At 38.3% G+C, this 20,016-nt stretch overlaps 1 protein-coding gene across 11 annotated transcripts in view; it reads left to right on the forward strand.

Moving 5' to 3' along the window:
- EPC1 (enhancer of polycomb homolog 1) overlaps positions 1-20,016 on the forward strand; it is a 68,054-nt gene that overhangs the window by 24,748 nt on the left and 23,290 nt on the right. For all 11 annotated transcript variants that reach the window (XR_008731706.1, XR_008731707.1, XR_008731708.1 and 8 more), the window contains one exon: positions 19,400-19,559. Coding sequence is in view for 8 of the 11 variants with exons in the window: in XM_055706921.1 (XP_055562896.1) it covers positions 19,400-19,559 (160 nt within the window). In the remaining 3 variants the exon portion in view is untranslated. The remainder of the gene's footprint in view (positions 1-19,399; positions 19,560-20,016) is intronic.

Genomic DNA, 20,016 nt, shown 5'->3' on the forward strand with positions numbered 1-20,016 from the left:
CAGCAGTCCAGGTTCTCTTGAAATGAGGGAGGATATGGATAAACAAACTCAAATTTGGAAGAATTCTAAGTCAGGACTTTAACATTCTAGGTGGAGGATGTTCTTCTTCTAGTTTGTTTATTGTCTATATCAGCTATCTGTGTAGAAGAGCAATTTAATTCCTCCTGAAAAAGCTGTTCCAGAAAAGCTAATTGTAGACCAGTCTTAAGGAATTAGTTTAATGTATGCAACTCAAATTATTTTTAACCTTTTCTTGACTTCCCAGTAATTGCACAAAAATAAGGCATGTAACAGTAGTGGCTTTATGTATAGCAGAGTTAACTACAGTGAGACCAATTGTTCATGTTCAGACTTAACGATTAAAAAAAGGTTAGACTTATTTAGTACTTGTTTATTTACAGTGAGTATGGTTAACCATGGAGGAGATTAAAAATCCCTCTCAAATTACTTAAATTAAGACTGAGGGGGAAAACCCACAAATACAACTTCGTTAGCAGCATTCTTAATAGCACAAGAAGTAATACAGCTGGCAGAGTTTTGGAGTTGAAGGAGAGGAACTTATGCAAGTCGTTTTGAGGCCAGGCTTGTATGGAAAGACTTTAACCCCCTGGGAATTTTCACAGCCTGTCTTAAGGAGGAGCCCCATAAGGTTATCTTCCTGACTTTTTCAGATTTGATCTATCATATCATGGATTTCAGCAAAGGATTGGGTTTTAATTGTATGCAGTAAAATATTGATAACAATAATGGGAAAGAACAAAATTCAGTAACCTTAATGTTTGAGAATTAGTGACGCAGCTTTATTTTTCTTTTCGCTTTAATAGCTAACACCCTGTCTTTTATTCCAGTAAAACTTAGGTTGTTCACAAAAACCTGCCTAATACTGATTTGTTTCAGGTAGAAAAAAGTGCAGTGTGGCAAGCACTTAAATCTGCTACTGTTCTGAGTAACTGCTTTGCTTGTAGGTGTAATTGTGCCATAACTATGTGATCGTATACCTCAGAAATGTATATGTAGTTATTGCAGTATCAGTTATAAAGACTGTTCAGTGTGAGTTTTGAATGCTTGTAAGCTAATATATTTTCAAGTTTTTGTTTTAAAGGAGTGTGTGTGTGAATCTGCTGTCCTGGAACAGAATACTGTCACTCGCTGGCCTTAGGTATATGTAATAAGTTATTTGTTCTTTTTCCACTTCATTCCCACTTTGTACTTGTAAGAGGAAAAACTAGCTTTAATATCAAGATATGCATCAAACGACTAATGCATCAGAATACAGATACACAAACACAAAAGCAGCAGCCAGTATATCCTCTTCCTGTTTAATGAGCCTGTACATACCCTGTGCTCTCTGCCTTCCACCATTGTGTATGTATTTCTGTGTATTCTACATTCAGGGACTAACCCTGTTCTGGGAGGATCTTTCTGGTTAAACAAATGTGAGGGTGAATTGCATGAATCGAGGGTAGAATAAAAGTCTGAAAATTTCCTGGTCTGTCAGTCTTTTCAAGCACAGGTAGTTTAAGTGAGAAAGGAAACTATCCTCTTAAGGTTTAAGGACCACTCTTAAAGATTTGTTTCCTTTATATTTAATCAGGAGTTTAAAAATTCACGCCTGTTGAATTGGAAGCTTTCAAGAGGGCGGTATTAGAAAGGATTGCTTTCCAACATCTGTTTACATTCATACCTTTATACCAATTTCACGACTTCAAGGTTGTTTCTTCCTAGTTGTAAATAGAAATTAATTAGAGATCTTGTAGCTTGCCTAGGAGACTTATCAAGCTTGCATTTGAGGAGAGAGTTTTGTAGTAAGGGCTGCCTTAGACATACGTTTCATGCTACTTACTGTCTGTTTTCCGTTACAAAGTCAAGAGCTGTAGTCCTCAAATTCTTAGCTGATTAGATGTTATACTCAAAGCATGGCTGCTAAGAAGGTGTTAGCATGGAAAGCGCAGTTCTGCATAGGCTTCTCTTTCCACATTTTCCTTTTCCAAACTCGAGGATTTTGTGCAAGACTGTGTTGTTGTTGTGAAAGTGCGATGATTGCGTGTTCAAAGATGCGAACTTGCACCCCTTCTTCCCTTTCCAAAACAAGTTGCTTTGCTGAACTCCATTGATCTGTAATGAGTCTCACCCAAAATACCTTTCTCGGCATAAGTATGAAAACACTTTATATTTTCCTTCTCCTTACTCTTCTGTCTGTGCCATTATCATTCCTGAGTTACTCTGTCTACACGGTACATAACATTTTTCTTCCAAGTGTTTCCCTTGATTTAATTATTTGAAATGTCCCGTTTACTTGTGTTTCTAAATTCTCTTGGTTTAGTTCCCCTTTTTAAGTTTCTTTAAACACAAGTGATAGAATTGTATTCCTGGTTTCCCCTGTGCCTTTATGTTTTTGCTTAAGAAATGCAGCTTTTAACTGTGTGATAAATCTGCTCCCCCCCATCCTCAATTATGTATGATGTATATTCAGCAGGACATGTCCTATGTGCCTTTTTGATACTTGATTTTTCTTTCCACTTAAACACAAGAAAAAATTCTGAAGAGAGTGGCAGAAAATAGGAACTGACTTCAGGAAGAAGATTTTATAGTATCGTGGTCTGACCTATATCTCAGTTACTGAATTGTAAATATTATATCTCAGGAAAAAAAGCAGAATTTAAAACAGTGTGGTTTTATTGAAAAGCTTAGAAGAAAGGCTACAGGTAGGAGCCAACTTGAGTTTGAGCCCTGCAGAATTTTTGTTTTGTACAGTTACTGGAATCCTTTAAGCAGGTTGCTTAGATAAAACTGTTGGATCCTTCAGCTGCTTATGGATAAATTTAGGCACTCTCTTCTGTTTCTCAATGATTTATTATTTTTTTTAATTTTGTATGTTTGCCCAGCATGATGATATTGTTTGCCCATCTCTTGCTATTTATCTTCTGTTTTGTTAGAAGAAAGTTATGATTGATATTATAGTGTATTAGCTCTGCTTCCTCATGAAGATGCTGTGGTCTTAAAGTAGGTCAGGTACTGTATGAGACTGTTTAAATGTTAGAAATAAAGATAGTTTAATACAGTCCATCTGGGCATCTAATTTATTTCATCAGGTCAGAACTTCAAGTCAATAGGAAATACTTCATTTTCTTGCTGTTTGTGTGAGGAGGACAAATTTAAACTACCAAAACTGAAGCAAAACGGCTTCCCTTTTCTTTGTCAGTAATGTAAGATTTCTTCAGTGAGAAAAAAGTATGTGTGGGGAATTAGTGAAATATGCATATTTACAGAGTACCTCTTTCTTTTTTTAGACAGCTTTTTTATGCTTACTAGAGCTGTAGGATGAGTGATTAACAGAACATTGTTGCGTGTTCATTCTGTCAGCCTCTGAGGTGTGGTGTCTTGAAAGGATGTTCAGAAATTTGCTTAGTGGTAGTTAAATACTGAAAACTAATTTGACATATCTTGGGCTGGAACAGAAAGCACTGAGGTGTCTTGATGATCTTCAGGGCTTTGTTGGAGGAAGTCGTTGCAGATAATGCATTAACCCTTATGGCTGGTCTGGGTTTCCATAGCATCTGTATTTTAGTGCAGAAAGACCTTGAGCTGGTAGATAGTAGTTGTTAAATGTTGGGTTTGGGAGCTTTGGCTAGCTTTTAGTAGTTGGGGCATGGGCTGCAGAATGTCCTGGAAATAAAGGCAAAACTTTAGCATTCATAGAATCTAGAGAAGCTGGTGAGGGAAGAGAAGCTCTGAAGTGCTCCTAGTAAGTTCACAGGGCTCCTAATGAGTTCATGTTATTGAGGAAAAAGTGCACCATAAACTAACCTACTAGCTACAATTTTATAGGTGTTAACATCATGGGTGTGTTGTGGGACTAGTCCAGTCAGAAGGTAACAAACAGTTCTGTCATTGTATGGTGGGGTAGTATGAAGTTCCAAAGCCATCCAGGAGCAATAGGAAAAAGGTACGTGGATATTCCCATTGGTAAATGAGAGCCTATCAAAAAACCAGACCTGTAAAACCAAGTCCTCAATTGGTTCATAATTGATTCATTATCGATTCATTTCAGCAGGTAAAGAAGGTCCCTATGCATGATTTAGAAACCTCATTATTTTTAAATGTTATATCCAGTGGTTGACTTAACTCTGTAATTTGAAAAATTAGTGAGGTATCTGACATTTTATTTTGGCTTGTATTAAATTGTAACTTCCCTGGTATAATTTTCTGGGAAAATTTTTTTGACTGTTTTCCAGTGTTAAGTCTTTTCATGAATGTCATTGTCCTGTGTCTCAGCAGTGTAGGTTTGACCCTTTACTTGACCTGTGCTTAAGAGAACTCTGGATAAGAAGCACTTTTTTTTTACTTGATAGAAAAGGGGAAGATTTAGTAATAAATTTGCTGGAGAGAGTCTCTTATTCCAGGCTCTTTTGCACTGTGGTCAGGAGTGTATGTAGAGTTCACTTCTATGTTTATACTGGATGTTTGTCTTGTTTTTGTGGTTTATTCCCATGGTTCACAGAGAGAGTGTTGCATATGTGTGTTAGGCTGTGGTGTAATTTCTCTGCAGATGGTTGTAGAGCTAAATGCTAGTGGAGAAGTTTACTCTGGATTGTTTCAATACTTTGCTCTTTAACACATGCTAAATATGAATTGTGCATTCACATTACTTGAGAATGCTAGACAGTATTGCTGCGGATTTGAAGGAAGCCAGACTGCCATTTCAGCAAATGGCACTGTCTGTACAGGTGGAATTGGAATTTGAGGTCCTAAGCCAGCTTTTGGCAGCAGTATCATTTCCAGGGATGGAGAGAACATCATCTTGCTTTGGCTTACAGTTACTGAACTGACTCCACTAGATGAAATCTGTCATAATACTGAATAGATGGAGGAAGTAGGAATACATTGTCGTGTGGATCACTAACAGTGCTTCGTAGGGTAGTGCTTCCCTTTAACTTACCAATCAGGAAAGGAATAAAACACCTCCTTAAGAAAAAAGCCATGCAATACCAGGTATTTGAGGGCTTCAGGTAGATAGTTGTCAGAACAAGTGTGCTATCAGAAAAATCCAAAGATGTTTGCATTTTGAAATTTGAAATTGAAATTTGAAAAACCTTTTTAGTTTCCTCAAGCTGCTATTCTAAAAAGCTCTGAAGTACTAGTCTTGAAGACTTTTCTTTCCATGTTTTGGTAATACTGTGTTGATAAACCTAAAGGAAACAGCCTATCTCTGCAACATTGGGACATCAGTGTGGTCCCCAGTACCACAGAAACTTCTTTGTGATAGCAAACTGTGACAAGCATTTTGTCATCTCTTAGAATTTCTTGTTAACAACACATTTTAAGTTTATTGCTAGTTTTTCTCACCTTCCATTGTAATGTTGTTTTTGCTTTCTATTGATGAGTTACTGTTTGGTCCTTTGTTCTCAGCATGGGGAAAAAATGCAGTTTTATAGAATGATCAAACCATTTAATGTGGCAAGCAGTATGAAACTGAGGTTGTAAGTGGTAATTCAAAAGCATAGTATGTTAGGCAGCTCTGAATTTTGTTCTCTTAAGAATATATGCAGTGTCAAGTTGAAGTTTTTCAAGATACAATGTGCTAAATCTTTTACATATACACTCATTTAATGGCAATAAAGCTAAAATAGTCCTTGCACAGAAGGGACATGATGAATTAATGCAAAGTACGAAATCTTGCTTTGCAGTCTCTGGTAGTTTATATGGCACTAGGTGGTAAGAGGGAGAGGTGGGATGTCTAAAGTGATGTTTTCTGAAGTCCTATAGATGGGTTTCTCTGCTGATGTATGGGCTATGCTCTTGGACTCAGTATTTGAGAAAGGCACAAAGCAGTCTCTAAAATGTCTATTATACTTCAGTAGGTTAATATATATATTATATAGGCACATGAAATCATGGATATTCACACCACTGTAACTTTATTCCCCTGGAGCCAGGAATTGCCTATTATGAATCAGTAACAGCTGCACATGTCGTGGAAGAATAGGCAGCTCCATGTTGTGACCAGCAAGATAGGGCTCAGCTGCTCTGCCTATGAGAGGTGGAGGAAATAACATGTATCTATTCCTTCGGAGATCCAGTGTCCTTTATGCTGTGGGTAGAGGCTTTTACTAATGCAATAGACTAAAACAGTGAAGGCTGAAGACCTAAGGAATGATGAAGAGGTGTGGAGGTTTTGTGTTGGATTTTTTGGTTTTTTGTTTGTTGTTGTTGGTTTTGGTTTTTTTCTTTAATAAATGAAGGTCATAAACTGACTTGAATGCTAAGTAATGACAATGTGGCCTGAACTAACTGATGCTGTCTCCTTCTAAATCACATTCAGTAGTCCTATTTTGTCCCAGCCAGACACTTTAACTCTCACTGTGTGTGCAGAGAGAGTAACAGTAACAATGCATTGAGCTTAAAAGCAGTAAGGAAATGTTCGTCCTTACCATAAGCCTTTACCACTGCTGTTCTTCCTTTCCTCCCCTCCTCCATATGACTACTTCACTGTCTTAACCTTAGTTGTTCAGTGTTTATACCAGCCTTAAAACCAAGTTTGATCATAACTGCATGTGAAAGGTCATGAATTCAAAATGCTAGTCTGTCTTGTGTTTTTAAAGGCAATCTAAATAAACATAGAGATTACAAGACACAAGAATAGCTTACCTATAAAGAGTAATGATTTGGTGCTTGACTCATAGTGCATGTAGCACTTTGTCATTCAAAACATATTTTTATTGATCAGGAAACTTCAAGTTGGTGTTCTGTCTAAGCCTTTCAGCCTAAAACAGGCCTCTGCTCTAGGTAGCTTTTTTGTGCATTCCAGTGTAGCAGTGTTCATTCTAAGCCAAGAAAAATGTCTAAACACTTATATTTGCAAACTGAAGACTGACATCTGCAGCAGGAAATACATAGATAAGCTCATTACAGTGGGGTAATCTTTGGAAAATCTATTTGAAGTTATTCATTATTGCACCTGTCACTGTCACTATTGAAGGACTTTTCTACCTTTTGTGGCATCAGATCTGAAATTCTGATGTGTTTTGTGTTGTGAATACAGAAGCTGAGGCAGTTTAGTTGAAAAGCATTGGTAGGTTTTGCTTGCATTTTCATGAATGTATTTTGACAAAATTTAGTTGATGAGAGCAGTTCCGTACTAATTGCTAAGTAGGTTTCTTCTTTACTAGGTGCCTTAAGCAGTATAACTCTAAAGTATGCCTCTTCTAGCGTTTGTACTTGGGTGGTGGTGGTGGTGGTGGTGTGAGGTTTACTTTTAGTTTTCTCAAATGTCTTGGCAGCTGTCCCGATACCTTGCTGTCTTTGTATATGAAAAAGCTTCTTCTCATAGTAAGGGTTACAAAAGGCAGCGGGCAACGAGTGGTGTTTTCTGGTGGTGTGTGCTTGCTTGCTTGGTGTTTTGTGGTTCTGTTACAACAAAAGTTGTAATTTGGAGGAATATGAGATGGGAACTTTGATACCATTGATACTTGACAGTCGTTCAAGGGCAAGGTTAGGTATACTTTTTGCCAGCCTGTGCATATTTGTACAGCTCACATTTCTGCTCATCACTATATGACAGTTTATTTCCATTGTGTGTTACACAGAGGAATAAAGTACTTAAAATGCAGATAGTGTGGAGTCTGCAGAAGTGTGCCTGTTTAACAGACTAGCTTTTAGTCATTACTGAGATTCACCATGTGCTTTTTCTATTGATTTCATTTCTTCCCTGTAGCACTGAAGTGGGTAATGCTAACAAGTGTGTTTTGTTTGTTTATTTTTAAAATCAGAAATAAGCTTGATAGTTAAAGGTGGTGCTCTGGAAGCTTCTTCAGTTTGAATTTTTTTAACTGAACTGTTGTATATGAGCTTTTAATATGGCATGCACGTGTGACTTCTTAAAAGGTGCCCAGATTGTTTAGGTTGTTATGGCAAACTTCTTTTTGGTTGTCTGACATGAGATGCTGAGCCTTAACTTGTGAATGAACAAATTTGCGCAAACATTGACACTGTTTTCTTGATTATGGTTTTGCTGTCCCCACGTAACTTGAATACTGCATGATGTTCAGTGTAAATATTGGTCAGTTCTATTACTATTTAAATGTGAATGACTGAGGTAATGAAACTGTACTTTACAGAATAGCTAAACCTGACAAGAATGAAGCAACCTTATGGGAAGGTACAGCTCGTTCAGTTTTGTGTGTTACAGACCCTGTGTAAACACCTGGTTTGCTCATTGATCTTTTCTTCTTATTATTTTTTATTCATTTGCCTTTTTCACCCCAACCAAAAATAAAGTTGGATATGTGTTGGGTATCTCTCAAGCATCTTTATTAACATTAGAGTTGCATAGTGCACACTGGACTGAAAAGCTCATAGAAGAAAAAATCATCAGACTACTAAACACAAAGACTAAGGTTATATGGCTTGCACTCCCAGCTTCAGATACCCTATGGCTCAGGGAGAGAACAGCTGTGGAAGTATGGCTGTGGTTTCTGTGCTGGTTTTGGTAGGGATGCCCATGGGCCTCTTCTTGAGATAGTGTTAGGCAAAGTGGCACTCTGTTAAAATCCACACTTGTCTTGCAGTTAGTTTCCAAAAATGTTTCTGCATTCTTCAGAGAGTTAGGTTACTAGTAATGCCTAGTATCTAGGTTAGCCCAGTCAGCCAGTTTGGACATTTATTTAAAGTCCTTGGGTAGTTGTGCAGTTAGGTTTTTAGAGATATGACCTTCAAAATCCAGCTGTAAGTTTTAGATTCTTACAGAAAATTCTGAGGGGAAAACTAGTAGCTCTAGATTCTGTTTTTAACAAAACAATCAAAATCCTGTTCTTAGACACACACCACACACCCCCCCCCACCTTCAGAATCTTTGAGCCTGTGTAATCTGGAAAGCTGTCTGCAGTTTGTGCAGTCTGGCCTGTGGAAGAGAATGCTTTTAAACTTTCAGTAGGCTAATACTGAGGAGACAGAGGTGCTTCTCAGACTGTATGTTATGGCTTTATTCCCTTGCCTGGTGTTTTTCTCTGCCTTACCTGTTGTGATTCTGTACTGCTGCTGAGTTGAATAATGACTCCAGATTGAGATATGCCTTAACTGCAAAGGAAAAGGGGTTGGTTTAATGGGGATCGTTTGAAAACCTGGTCTGAGGAACAGCTTCTGTGGAAGGAGTGGTATATTTATTTTTTTCCATAGTTGACATATACTACACTTCTCTCAAAGTTTTCTAAGACTTCACCTGGCTCAGTTGACTTCTTTTTAAGTCCTGGTACCTATGTAAATGTAGATTTGGAACTTACTTTTAACCTGGCCTAGTACTGTGTGTAGTATTCTGCTATGATATGTAACTGGAATAGTTGAGGCACCCCATGTATATTGAAATATATATGGAAAAAATACCCAGTGTATCTGCATATTAATATTGTTCAGAAGAGTAATGAAACAGTAGGAACTTGTTTCCTGCAAAGTTGGGCTATCATGTTCTTTGTTATTGAGATGACACTGCTTTTTTTTTTTTTGTCAGTGCTCAGTACTGTTAGCAGTAGTATCAACTCCCTTTAAGAAGAATGTTGGAATGAAAATGTGCAGCTTTTGCCATCCGAAGTTGAGTTGTTACACAGTATTGCTGGGGCACAGTAATGTTTAAGCATGCAGCAAGATATTGTTGCATATATCTTTTAACTTGGGAACTTCATGCAGTTTTATTTTGAGTCAGCTGATGAAATGATCTTGAAGTTCCACTTCCTATTTTCCCCATACAAGGGGAAAATGATTTTGCTGTAAAGATTTATTCATGATCTCCTAAATGGCTTCGTAGCTGAAACCTCTGGTAAGGAAAGATTAAATTCTAAGGGCTGCTCTCATTCCATGTAGACTGCATCCTGAAAGCTGTATTATTGTATCAAATCTTAATTAATTTTGTTACAGTCCGATTTCAGTGTGGAGGTCATGCCCTGGACTACCTAAGTAATGGGTTAAAGGCATCTTAATGTGTTCTTTAGAATGCTTTATTTAGGGGCAATTGGTTTAGTTACTAAACTGTACTGTTTAGTATAGATCACTGAAATAGTTTTGATGCACTGCAGGCTCACAAATCACAGCGTTACAGCAGGCTATTTTAAGGAAGGGGGGGCACTTTGACAGGTTTGCAGTTAAGTCTGGGATCTTGTGAAATGTGGCTGTGTGGCAAAGTCACAAGAGATGGGCTGATCTGATTTAACTGTTGGTATTGAAGAGACAATTCCACTGTTTCCTTAGAGCTTGCCATGGTCTGCACCACCTGCCTGTGAACTGGATTAGCTCACAGCAAAAGACTTGTTTAACTCCTCGCCTCTGTGGGTTACAGGGCTACATAAGCTGAGTAGTTCCATGAAAGACGAAGTGATTACATGGGGAAAAGATGGGAATATTTTATGGCCATTACCAATGTTTAGGAGGTGGGATAGCCTCTTCTGCTGGTACTGAGCTGTTAGCAGTTCCTGAAGAAAATACTTCAAACTGTGGTTCTGAATGCATGTAGCGCAGTGACGATTTGGCAAGCAGCCGATAGGTAGTCTGAACAGGACCTGTGCCTGGGAAGGCTGAAGCGTTAAATTCTGTTTGTGAATGAGACTGCATAATTACTGCATGTGTTAAATACTAGAGCTTTTCTGATTCCCAGGGTTCCTAGGTTGCATGCATTATACTTTTTAACATGTTTTGAGCCAGTCTCATTCATTTCTTCATCTCTGCCTGTTTTCCACAGTAATTGAAAATATGAAACTAATTTCTTTTCAGTCTTATGGTAACAGGACAACAAATCACTCACCATTTCTTCTAGCATTTTTGTTGATCTCTAGTACTAATGTTGTTAGACTTCTGGGTCAAATGCCCTGTGTGTCCTCTGCCTCCCTGCCACCATTCACTGAACAAGCACAGCAGGCAAAAATTTCCCAGAAGGTGTAAGTAGTTTGCTGCTGAAGTCCATGACTATGGAAGCAAGGTATTTCCATGAAAAGGGCAGACTCCATGCATACTCTTAGAACTGTCTCATTTGAACATGGGGAAAGCATTTTAATATGATGCTTACGATGGTGTGGCTGACCTAATTTCTAACCAGTGTTCCAGATAAAAAGGCTAATAATTAGCCCGGTTTCTTGATAGTCTGTTAATTACAAAAACATGTATTTTTAAAAGTAAATTAGATCACATTTTCACTGAGCAATTGCTATTTAATCCTATGCAGCTATTTTAAGTCTGCATTTGTAGCGGAGATCTAATTATTATAGTAATTACTGTGGGATCCTGCTTAATTGACTACTCATGAGACTGACATCAGTTGATTAACAGAAGTGATCTCCATATTTTTCTCCATGTTTGGAATATGAAGGGACAGTTTCAGGCACTTTTTGTTATTAAACAAAGAATTTACTGCATAGAATGATTCAGGGCATTGAGAGATCTTGCAACTTCATAAGGGAAGATCTACAGCGATGTGACTTGGGTGAATCTTCAGGCAGCTTAAATTGATGTGAGAAGGTGTTTACCCTGTTCATACTAGTAATCATAATAGAAAGATGGCTTACAGTTGCTTGTGGGCCAGATGGGGGGTGGGGGAAGTGATCTACTGTCTTCCTTGGGACCCATCACAGGGGGAGACCAAGGAGCAACATAATGCTGCTTTGTTGACCCACCACTTGTATCCTATTTTGATCATGTGTGCTTGTTCTGACCAAATTTAAACTATTGCTGACATGTTATATGATGTTCATGTACCTGAGATCAAGAGGATAGATGCTGCATTTATGCTTACCAACATAACTGTTACCTTGCCATTATCAAGGGTCAGATCTATAAGCTGATATTCAGGAGCCAGGCTTTGCAGTTTCAGAGGTAAGGATCAGTGTAACTCAGGTCTGACCCTGTGCCAGAATACATGTTGAAGACTTCTGTGCTCTATCAGATTGCCCTCGTCAGTATGATTTCAGTCAGATTTGGAGCTCTTCATCAGCAGTTGTTTGGAAACAGATACTGTGACAAACTTGTCAGAACGTCTTTGCTGTTTTGCATGTAGTTATGTGTGACTAGATACTCATGTGAGGTAGTACAAGGAAGAGTGTGTGGTATGTTTGTTATGAGTGCTTCTGTACTGAGTTGCGATGCCTGCTTTGCAGGAATAATTGAGTGTTTTTGCTTTCAGTCGTACTAGAAGCTACTAGAGTCACTTTCTGCCCTAAAGATAAGAAAAATAGAAAGGAAATCCGAAGCTCTGAATTTTACAAAGTTTACATTGATCTAAAATGGGTACTACTACGTTCTGGCTAAGTGTTCTGTACCTTTGCTTGGAGCATTGATGGTGCCTGTCCCTGATTGAGCCCTTTCTATTGCAGCAGTAGATAATTACACCACACACACCCACCCCCAAGAGTCCCACATAAAACATACTTGTGATGCCTGAACTTGTTCTAGGAAGGAGGAAAGAATAATGTGAGGAATGGGGGGGGGGGCATAAACCCCCCCAACAAACAAAACCTTAATTTTTTTGCATGTAATTCTATGAGATCACTCTCCATGATCCTCCAAATTTTGGTTATAAATTGTGTCTGATTAGTAAGTTGCAGGACATCTAGGATCTGGTAACAGGAGGAGAAAGTGAAGAAAATGAGCCAGTTCGGTTATTCTATTACTTTGTCTCCTTTGTGCTTGGATTTATTGGATTGAATCTATGGACAAAGTTCATTTAGAGTAGATTGTCAATCACTCTTCCAAAAGAGGCCATCTTCCCTGATCATGCAGGTTACAGAGACCGTCCTATGGCTGAGAGACAAGTTACATATCCCATAGCTCACTGAACCAAGGGAAGGGGGGGGCTGGGGAGTGATTTGCATGCAATAGGTCATAGAAGTTCTTCACTAGTCCCTACCATATGTTATAGGGCAGGCTAGTCTGAATGGTCTTGGTGTGCAGTGGGGTCTCCTCGCAACTTTGCTGTGTTGGCTTCTATTGTCCTTTCACCAGTAAATGTTGCTGTAGTGAGATAATCTAGGTGTAGGAACAATATTGTCCCTGTGAATTTAGCCAAAAATCTTTACATTATAACCTGGAATCAGGTTGCTCTTGCACCAGTTTATAATCTCTGGATGACGTAATTAAACTTACGATTTTTCCAGTTCCTAATGTTTTCTTATTTCATCTTAGAGTAATGTGCTTGTGCTGAAGATGAGTTACAGTTTTGTTGGATTCTTCTTGTGTGTTTAGGTTTTTCCCAAAAGAGTTTTGGATCACAAGTTGCTGGAAGTTAAAATGTGTATAAAAAAAGACAGGTCTGTAAGTTTGTATGTCCTTGATCCTGTCTCAGCTTTGAGCTGTTTTAACGTAACTGTTGTGAGCCTAATACTTTGAGACAAATACCTGTTGAAGCTGGTAACCTTTTTAGTTCTTGTACCCTAAACTTACAGTGTGAGCTGTGAGATGGCAACTTTGGAAAGCACTTAGGCAAGGGATGGAAGTGAGAAGATTTACCCCAGTCATGCTGATGTAAATTAGCAGGTCAGCAGAGACCAGTAGATGGGCAGTGTGGTTTGACGTGTTCCCGATAACGACAATCAATTGTAGTGTCCTTTTGTATAGTTTTTGTATTTCAGAAGCAGACGCATGATTATGATGTACACAGACTTGAACTCACTCCTGTGTCCTTTTTATAAATGCTAATATTTTAAAAAAATCTTTCTTCTTGCTGTGTGTGGCTTCCTCTACCACCCTATCTTTGACTTCCCTCAACAAAGAGCACGCCCTTCCTTAGGGTAGGCTCTTGACAATTTGGAGACTTTCTACTCTGCTCTACCCTCTGGACTTAAGTGTTGGCTGTTTTCGCCATTTCCATAAGCGGATGTGTCTTAAATGATTATTTCTTTTAAGAGCTGTGGAATAATTTGGAGAAATTAATTGAAGAAACATGCAGTCAAGTTACAAAACAGTGGATTGTGTGTCTTGTTCTTAAGACGATGCACTCATTGCTACTGCAGTAACATTATTTTCAGTTTACTTTCTAAAATAGTAATGTGCAGTCTGAACCTTGGGTTTGTTCACCTTTAATGACAGGGTTATGTCTTTTAACGCCTTGTGTTGTGGTTAGCCTACTTTGAATATAGTTTCCAAGGTGTGTTGCAAAGTAAGTATTTCACCAAAGGAATGTTTGTGCTCAGTGCCACTTTTCTGTGAGAAACTTTAACTAACTTGGAATTAGTCATGTTGCCAGAAACTTAACTGAGCATTACCAAAATGTGAAAGAAGGCAAATACTGCTTGCTTTCAGTTGCTATACTCCTGCTTGTTTCTGCTTGTAGGCAAGAGTGCCTGCTAATACTGAGGTTGAACCACAATTGTAGTATCCTTTCTCTTGTGTTCTGATTATTGTAGTTCAGCTTTTTTTTTTTAATGTAGTGTGCTAGAAATGCAACAAGTATGCAAGTGCTAAACTTGTTTTGAAGAGTTGCACCCATGTCCTTGCATTATTGTTTGAGAGAGGTCCTGTTGGTTGCCGAAAGCAGAGCTGAACAGAAGTTCCAATTCCTTCAGGCTGCATTGAGAGCTGCTCTGCTGTATTCCTGCTTTCCCTAGTGCCTGAATTACTGCCAACTTGCTTTAGATTATTTTTTGAGACTTTGATGTTTTGGAACAGGCATGGCAGTACGGGTGCAAGGGATAAACCTAGTGTCTTAAAATTAATGGAAAGGAAGACTAAAGAATAAAGAATGGTGTAAATACATGATTTTGCTTAGGAAATTTAAGTATATCATGCCTTGTTATATTCCGGATAGTCAGAAGAAGGATTGTTGTTTTGGTGGGCTTTTCCTGTAGACTGTCTAATTAAAGGGAAATTTATAAAGGAGGAAAATGGCTGTTGAGCTCATGGTTTTTTAAACAACTAGCAGGGTAATCTGGTAAGCATGGGCATCTTAACTGTCTGCCTACTTTCCTGGACAGGAATATAGTGGGATGGATAAGGTGCAGTTCATGTTACTGGCTGAAAGCTGCAAAAAGTGAAGCTGCTTGTTTACTCAGGCAGCCTCTGTCTCAGAGCTGAGTGCTCCTACTGCATCCATTCGACTCTGGGATTGTCTGGCCACGTGATGAGCCAGTGTAGGAAGCCAGTCTGATGGAAAATGAACTTTCAGGAGGAAAGGCAAGCAGATTTTTAGGTTTTGAATGAACTCTTTGAATAGCTTTTAACACACAAATCTGTATAAGCATTGGTACTAGGTAGAGGGAATGAAGTTTACAGAACAGTAGCACCATTCTGAAAGTACAGCATCAAATGAGCATCACAGCACAACCAACTCCAAAGTTGTATTTCTGATAGCTTTTTATGTCAGGTAGAGAAAGCAACTGAAGAGGGAAGCTTTTCTGGATAGAAGCCTAACTAATAGGTTGAAAATAGTTAAATATAACAGTGGAAGGCAGTTTCAGTGAGAATAAACTACCTTCTGTAAGTAAGTCTTGTGAAACAGTCAGTGTATGAAAGATAGAAGGGAAGCAAGTTGAGAGAGAGAGGGAAGAAATGGCAAAGTCTTACTTGGTAGATTGGGCTGAGTTTTTGTAAGACAACTGCAGCTATTCCAAGTGTATTTTCAATAAGGATACCTTAACACAGAAATCTGAATGCACTCAAAGTGGAATCTGATGAATAGGAACAAATAATATGTGAACAATTAATACTTACATGGAACTCCTGGAAAGAAGGAGGAAGATGAGATCATTCTAGCAATGAATGTACGGAATAAGATGAGAATATCCTGTAAATATTTGTAGTAAGAGGAAACCTTGGTTGTATTTGGTACTGAGATGGTTGGAATGTTACCTGCCATAGCTTTTCATGAGTCTTAATCTTGCCCTTGGCATTCATTTCAAAAAGACTTTTTAATTTAATGATGCAGCTAAGCCAGTTTAATGGCTGGCTGCTACCAAAGGGAATCGTCTTTCTTCCTCCCTTTCCCCACTGCCTCCCTGCCCGCCCCACAGTTCAGGAAGCTACTTTGTCAGAAGGCTAATTGTTTCTAATTGTCTTCATGGGAAATAACTGGGGAGAGATGGCTGGGGAGAGATGGCTTTCTGTGGATTTAGTTTCCTAAGCTGTCACAGTAGGTTCAGTCTGGCATTAGGCAGTAGTAATACGGAGAATGACAGCAAGGGGCACAAGAGCGCACCTTGTGGTGGTAGCTAACTGTTAAATGAGTTTCCTTCTAACATGACAAATTACAGCTTTTGAGCTTGACTAACCCACCTAAAATTTGTGAAAGGAATTTAAAGAAACAGTCTGAAATAATTTCACTGCTAATTGATAACTTCTGAGGGGCAGATGATGTTCCAGAGGAGAAGGGGAAAAGGTACTGCAACCATGCATCTTAAAAAAAACAAAACAAACAAACAAACAACAACAAAAAAAAACCCGCAACCACCAAACCACCACCAGAAAACAAACAACAAACCCCAACATAAAACCTAAAAAATCCCAAACCAAAACCCTGTAACAGCCTGTTGAAAAATTGGGAGCTAGAGGGCAACAAACGAGCTGTCTTAACAGCAGTTCATGGAGGAATATGGATAATGTAAATTATTTGGCCCCAGTAATCACCTGGAAGATACTAATCTCTATGTGAACAACTAATAGTGAGTTTTTCAAGAACAAACCCCGGTTGATCCAGTCTAATTTCTATAGCAAGGCAAGGGACCTAGTGGATAGTTGCATCATGACTTTTTTAAAAGGCTTTTTAATACTGCTCAGTTGTGCAATGAGTGGAAACAGTGTTATAGAAACTATTGTATAGTGGAAATGTCTCTGATTGGAAAACTGTATCTGGAAATGGATGAACAGTCAAAGTGAAAAAGACTTCTTAAATTTCTAAAGAGGTCTGTCTTTAAATACCTATTGGTATTTTCAGGAGCGACTTGGACTGTACAGCATTGATATATTAAATCAAGATAACATGAATGGCAGCCAGCATGTTTGATTAGGATTTGGAATTCAAAATCGTTCTGACAAACTGAGGAAACCATTGCATTTTCAAATGGAAAGCTACTGTTTGAGATGAATGGTGTTGCGTTTGGGTGGGAGTAATCAGCTGTGCAATCACAGTGGGGAATGACTGCTGTAAGGTGTAGTAGGTTAGTTAACATGCTCTTATGTTAAAAATGAGTGCTTCTGGGGTCACCAGTCACACTTGTTTGTAGGAGACAGAGATGTGCTGAGCCACCAGCTGAGATGTTGAAGCTGGGGACAAAGTCACTATTGCTGATTCGTCCAAATAAGTGAGAACTTGGTGCATGGGGGTGTAAAGGGGAGGTGCTAATTTAACTTAGTGGAGTGTCTCTTGGTATGAATTGAAATGGATAGGAAGAGCAGATTAGTTTATGTGTGTCGGTGAAGGAACTTTTATCCAGTGGCTTTCATAATATGTGTGTATTTTTTTGTAATCTGGGTGAAAGTCAGGCAAAACAATGATTTGTGCTTCTGTTTCAAGAATATTGTTAAGATTTCTTTAAATACTTGTTACTGAAGTCTGTTAGGAAATAAGTAGACTACTGCTACTAACTAAACAGTACCCATTTCTGTATCAACTGGATCAGAGAAATTGAAATCTTAATTCAGTGTCTAACCCCCTTTTCTTCCCTGAAGCAAAGCAGTTTTTTGTGTTTAAAAACACAAGTTGGGATAAATGCACCAGGGATCCTTCATATGATTAAGAACAGTAAACCTTTTCTGTTGTTCAGAATCCATTGACTATTAGTATGTATTTGACGTGGAATCCTACTGTACTTTATGAAAACAAAGCTTAATTCCCTGTTCTGCAACAGTTGTAGCTGTTGTGCCAAAATCCTGAAAAATTATTACTGTTTACACAAATCTGAGGTGTCTGGCAGCAGTGCTTCACAGAGAGGTAAAAAAGAAATTATTTTGTACCATACCCAAGAAAGAATTTTAGCTGCCACACCTCCTAGGTGATGTATGTGCCTGCACTTACCAAAGGTTAGAGGATCAGAATCGGTCCAATGGGTTTTACTTGCAACTGTACAGTATGTCTTATTCTCAGAATTAGTCTCCTTTTGTGAAGAAACTTTTTAACGGGATAGATCTGGAAAAATGTTTGTAGCTTGTTTGAAGGTAAAGCTGGGCTAAAATCCTGTGAATCCTTGCAGCAGAATTATACCTTGGAACAGGTTTTACTATAAAGCTGCGCTATACAAGTTACAATAAAGCCTATTTTATAATTATCTTGATTTTTTTATTATTTTTATTTGAAGTTTAGACAGATGATATTAATTTTATTTATTGTGCTGAAGAGGGGTAAGTTTAAGCCAAACAGGCAAAGATGTAATAAGGTCATAATGATGAACACCGGTATGTTTTTATTTCAATATTAAAACAGATTATCCCTGCCACCCTTTTGCTGCAGTTTCTATTTTTGAGTTTTCCAGTAGTCTGGTTTCCAGCATCTCACTGATAGCTTACTGACACAGCTGATGCAGCACTGGCTTACTGAGCACCTAGGAAGGAAGAGTGTAGGAACTTAAGAAACCAGCTTTGGTACTAGGGAAAAAATACTGTGTTACATAGTCAGTAAACTGCTTACATGCACACATCTTACTGGGTGGGTTTTTGTTGGTAACTGAACTCTGCTGAGGCTACTTACTGTCTTGACAGCATCACAGGAAGAACAGAATGCATTTGAATAACATTAGAAAATATACTAGAATTTATGATGTTACTAGTCTGTTTCTTGGGTTGTAGTAACAGATATAAATGTGCTTTACTTTTAAGCTTGAAAAAACAGTTGCAGATTTCTGAAAGTTAATTATTCTCACCTTCAGAGTTTATAGTTTATTATTAAACTTTGACAGATTAAGAGGGAAAGGAGGAGGATGATAACGGAAAGCATTGCAATAAGCAAGAATGTCTTTAGGACTCATTATCTGTCTGGGTAAGAATAGTTGCTTCCCTTTCTCAATAGATGATGGCAGGCCTCCTTTCTGGTGTTCTGACATCACTGGCGATAAATGGCCGTAGCAAATAAAGAATAATACCAGAGTGAATATTTGTCTGCAGCTACTTGTTATAATCTGTTTGTCTAACCAATCTTAAGTGTCTCTGCAGAAATAGGTAAAGATAGATTGCATAGTTTGATGTGCCAAGAACACGCAACATCACTTACTAAGTTTAGTGACTGGTGGTGTTGTGTTTGTGTTAAGAGGGAGAGCTCCACCTACTGGAAAGACCAGTTTATGGAGTGTGTTTTGAGTGAAGGGTGCAATACCAATTTCCCAAGTCTGGTCTCAGGGATTTGGAATGAAAGCATTTGAAAATAAATAGAGTTCCGTCAATTTAAAAAAAGTCTGAGTTCTGAAAACGTTTTCTTAGATTTTCATCTTGACTTTTTTATTCATAGGAACATCATCTCCAGCGGGCTATCTCAGCACAACAAGTATATGGAGAGAAGAGGGATAACATGGTTATACCGGTTCCAGAAGCAGAAAGTAATATTGCATACTATGAATCTATATATCCTGGAGAATTTAAAATGCCAAAGCAGCTGATTCACATACAGCGTAAGTAAAGTAACTCAATTCACTGAAGTCTACACTGAAAACTTTATTTTGCTGGTATTTTGTGAGATTACTCTTAAATATCTATTGAGCTTGCATCAAGACTGACTCTTAACAATTTTATCCAATATGTAAAGGAATATATACTTCTTGCTGAAGAGGTGTATTTAGCTCTTGATGAGGAAGTAGATGGATGTCCTCCTTGAGTCTAAGTCTATATGTTAGTACTTTAAATTTAGCAATCTCAAAGGCCTATTTCTGCCCTCTGTTAACACTCTGTAATTAACAGCTTGCAGGGAAGTTTAGGTGCGTTAGCAAGGACACAAATCTGCTTGAAGAGAATATATAATACATAGCTAAGAAACAGTGCTGTTGGAAGAAGGGTTCGCTGGAGTCAAGAAGACGCTCAATATGAGTTATGCATCTTGCTCAACTTTATTAGTTTCTAACACTACTTATA

The sequence above is a fragment of the Falco cherrug genome, chromosome 4 (assembly GCF_023634085.1).
Source record: "Falco cherrug isolate bFalChe1 chromosome 4, bFalChe1.pri, whole genome shotgun sequence".
Classification (NCBI taxonomy): Eukaryota; Metazoa; Chordata; class Aves; order Falconiformes; family Falconidae; genus Falco; species Falco cherrug.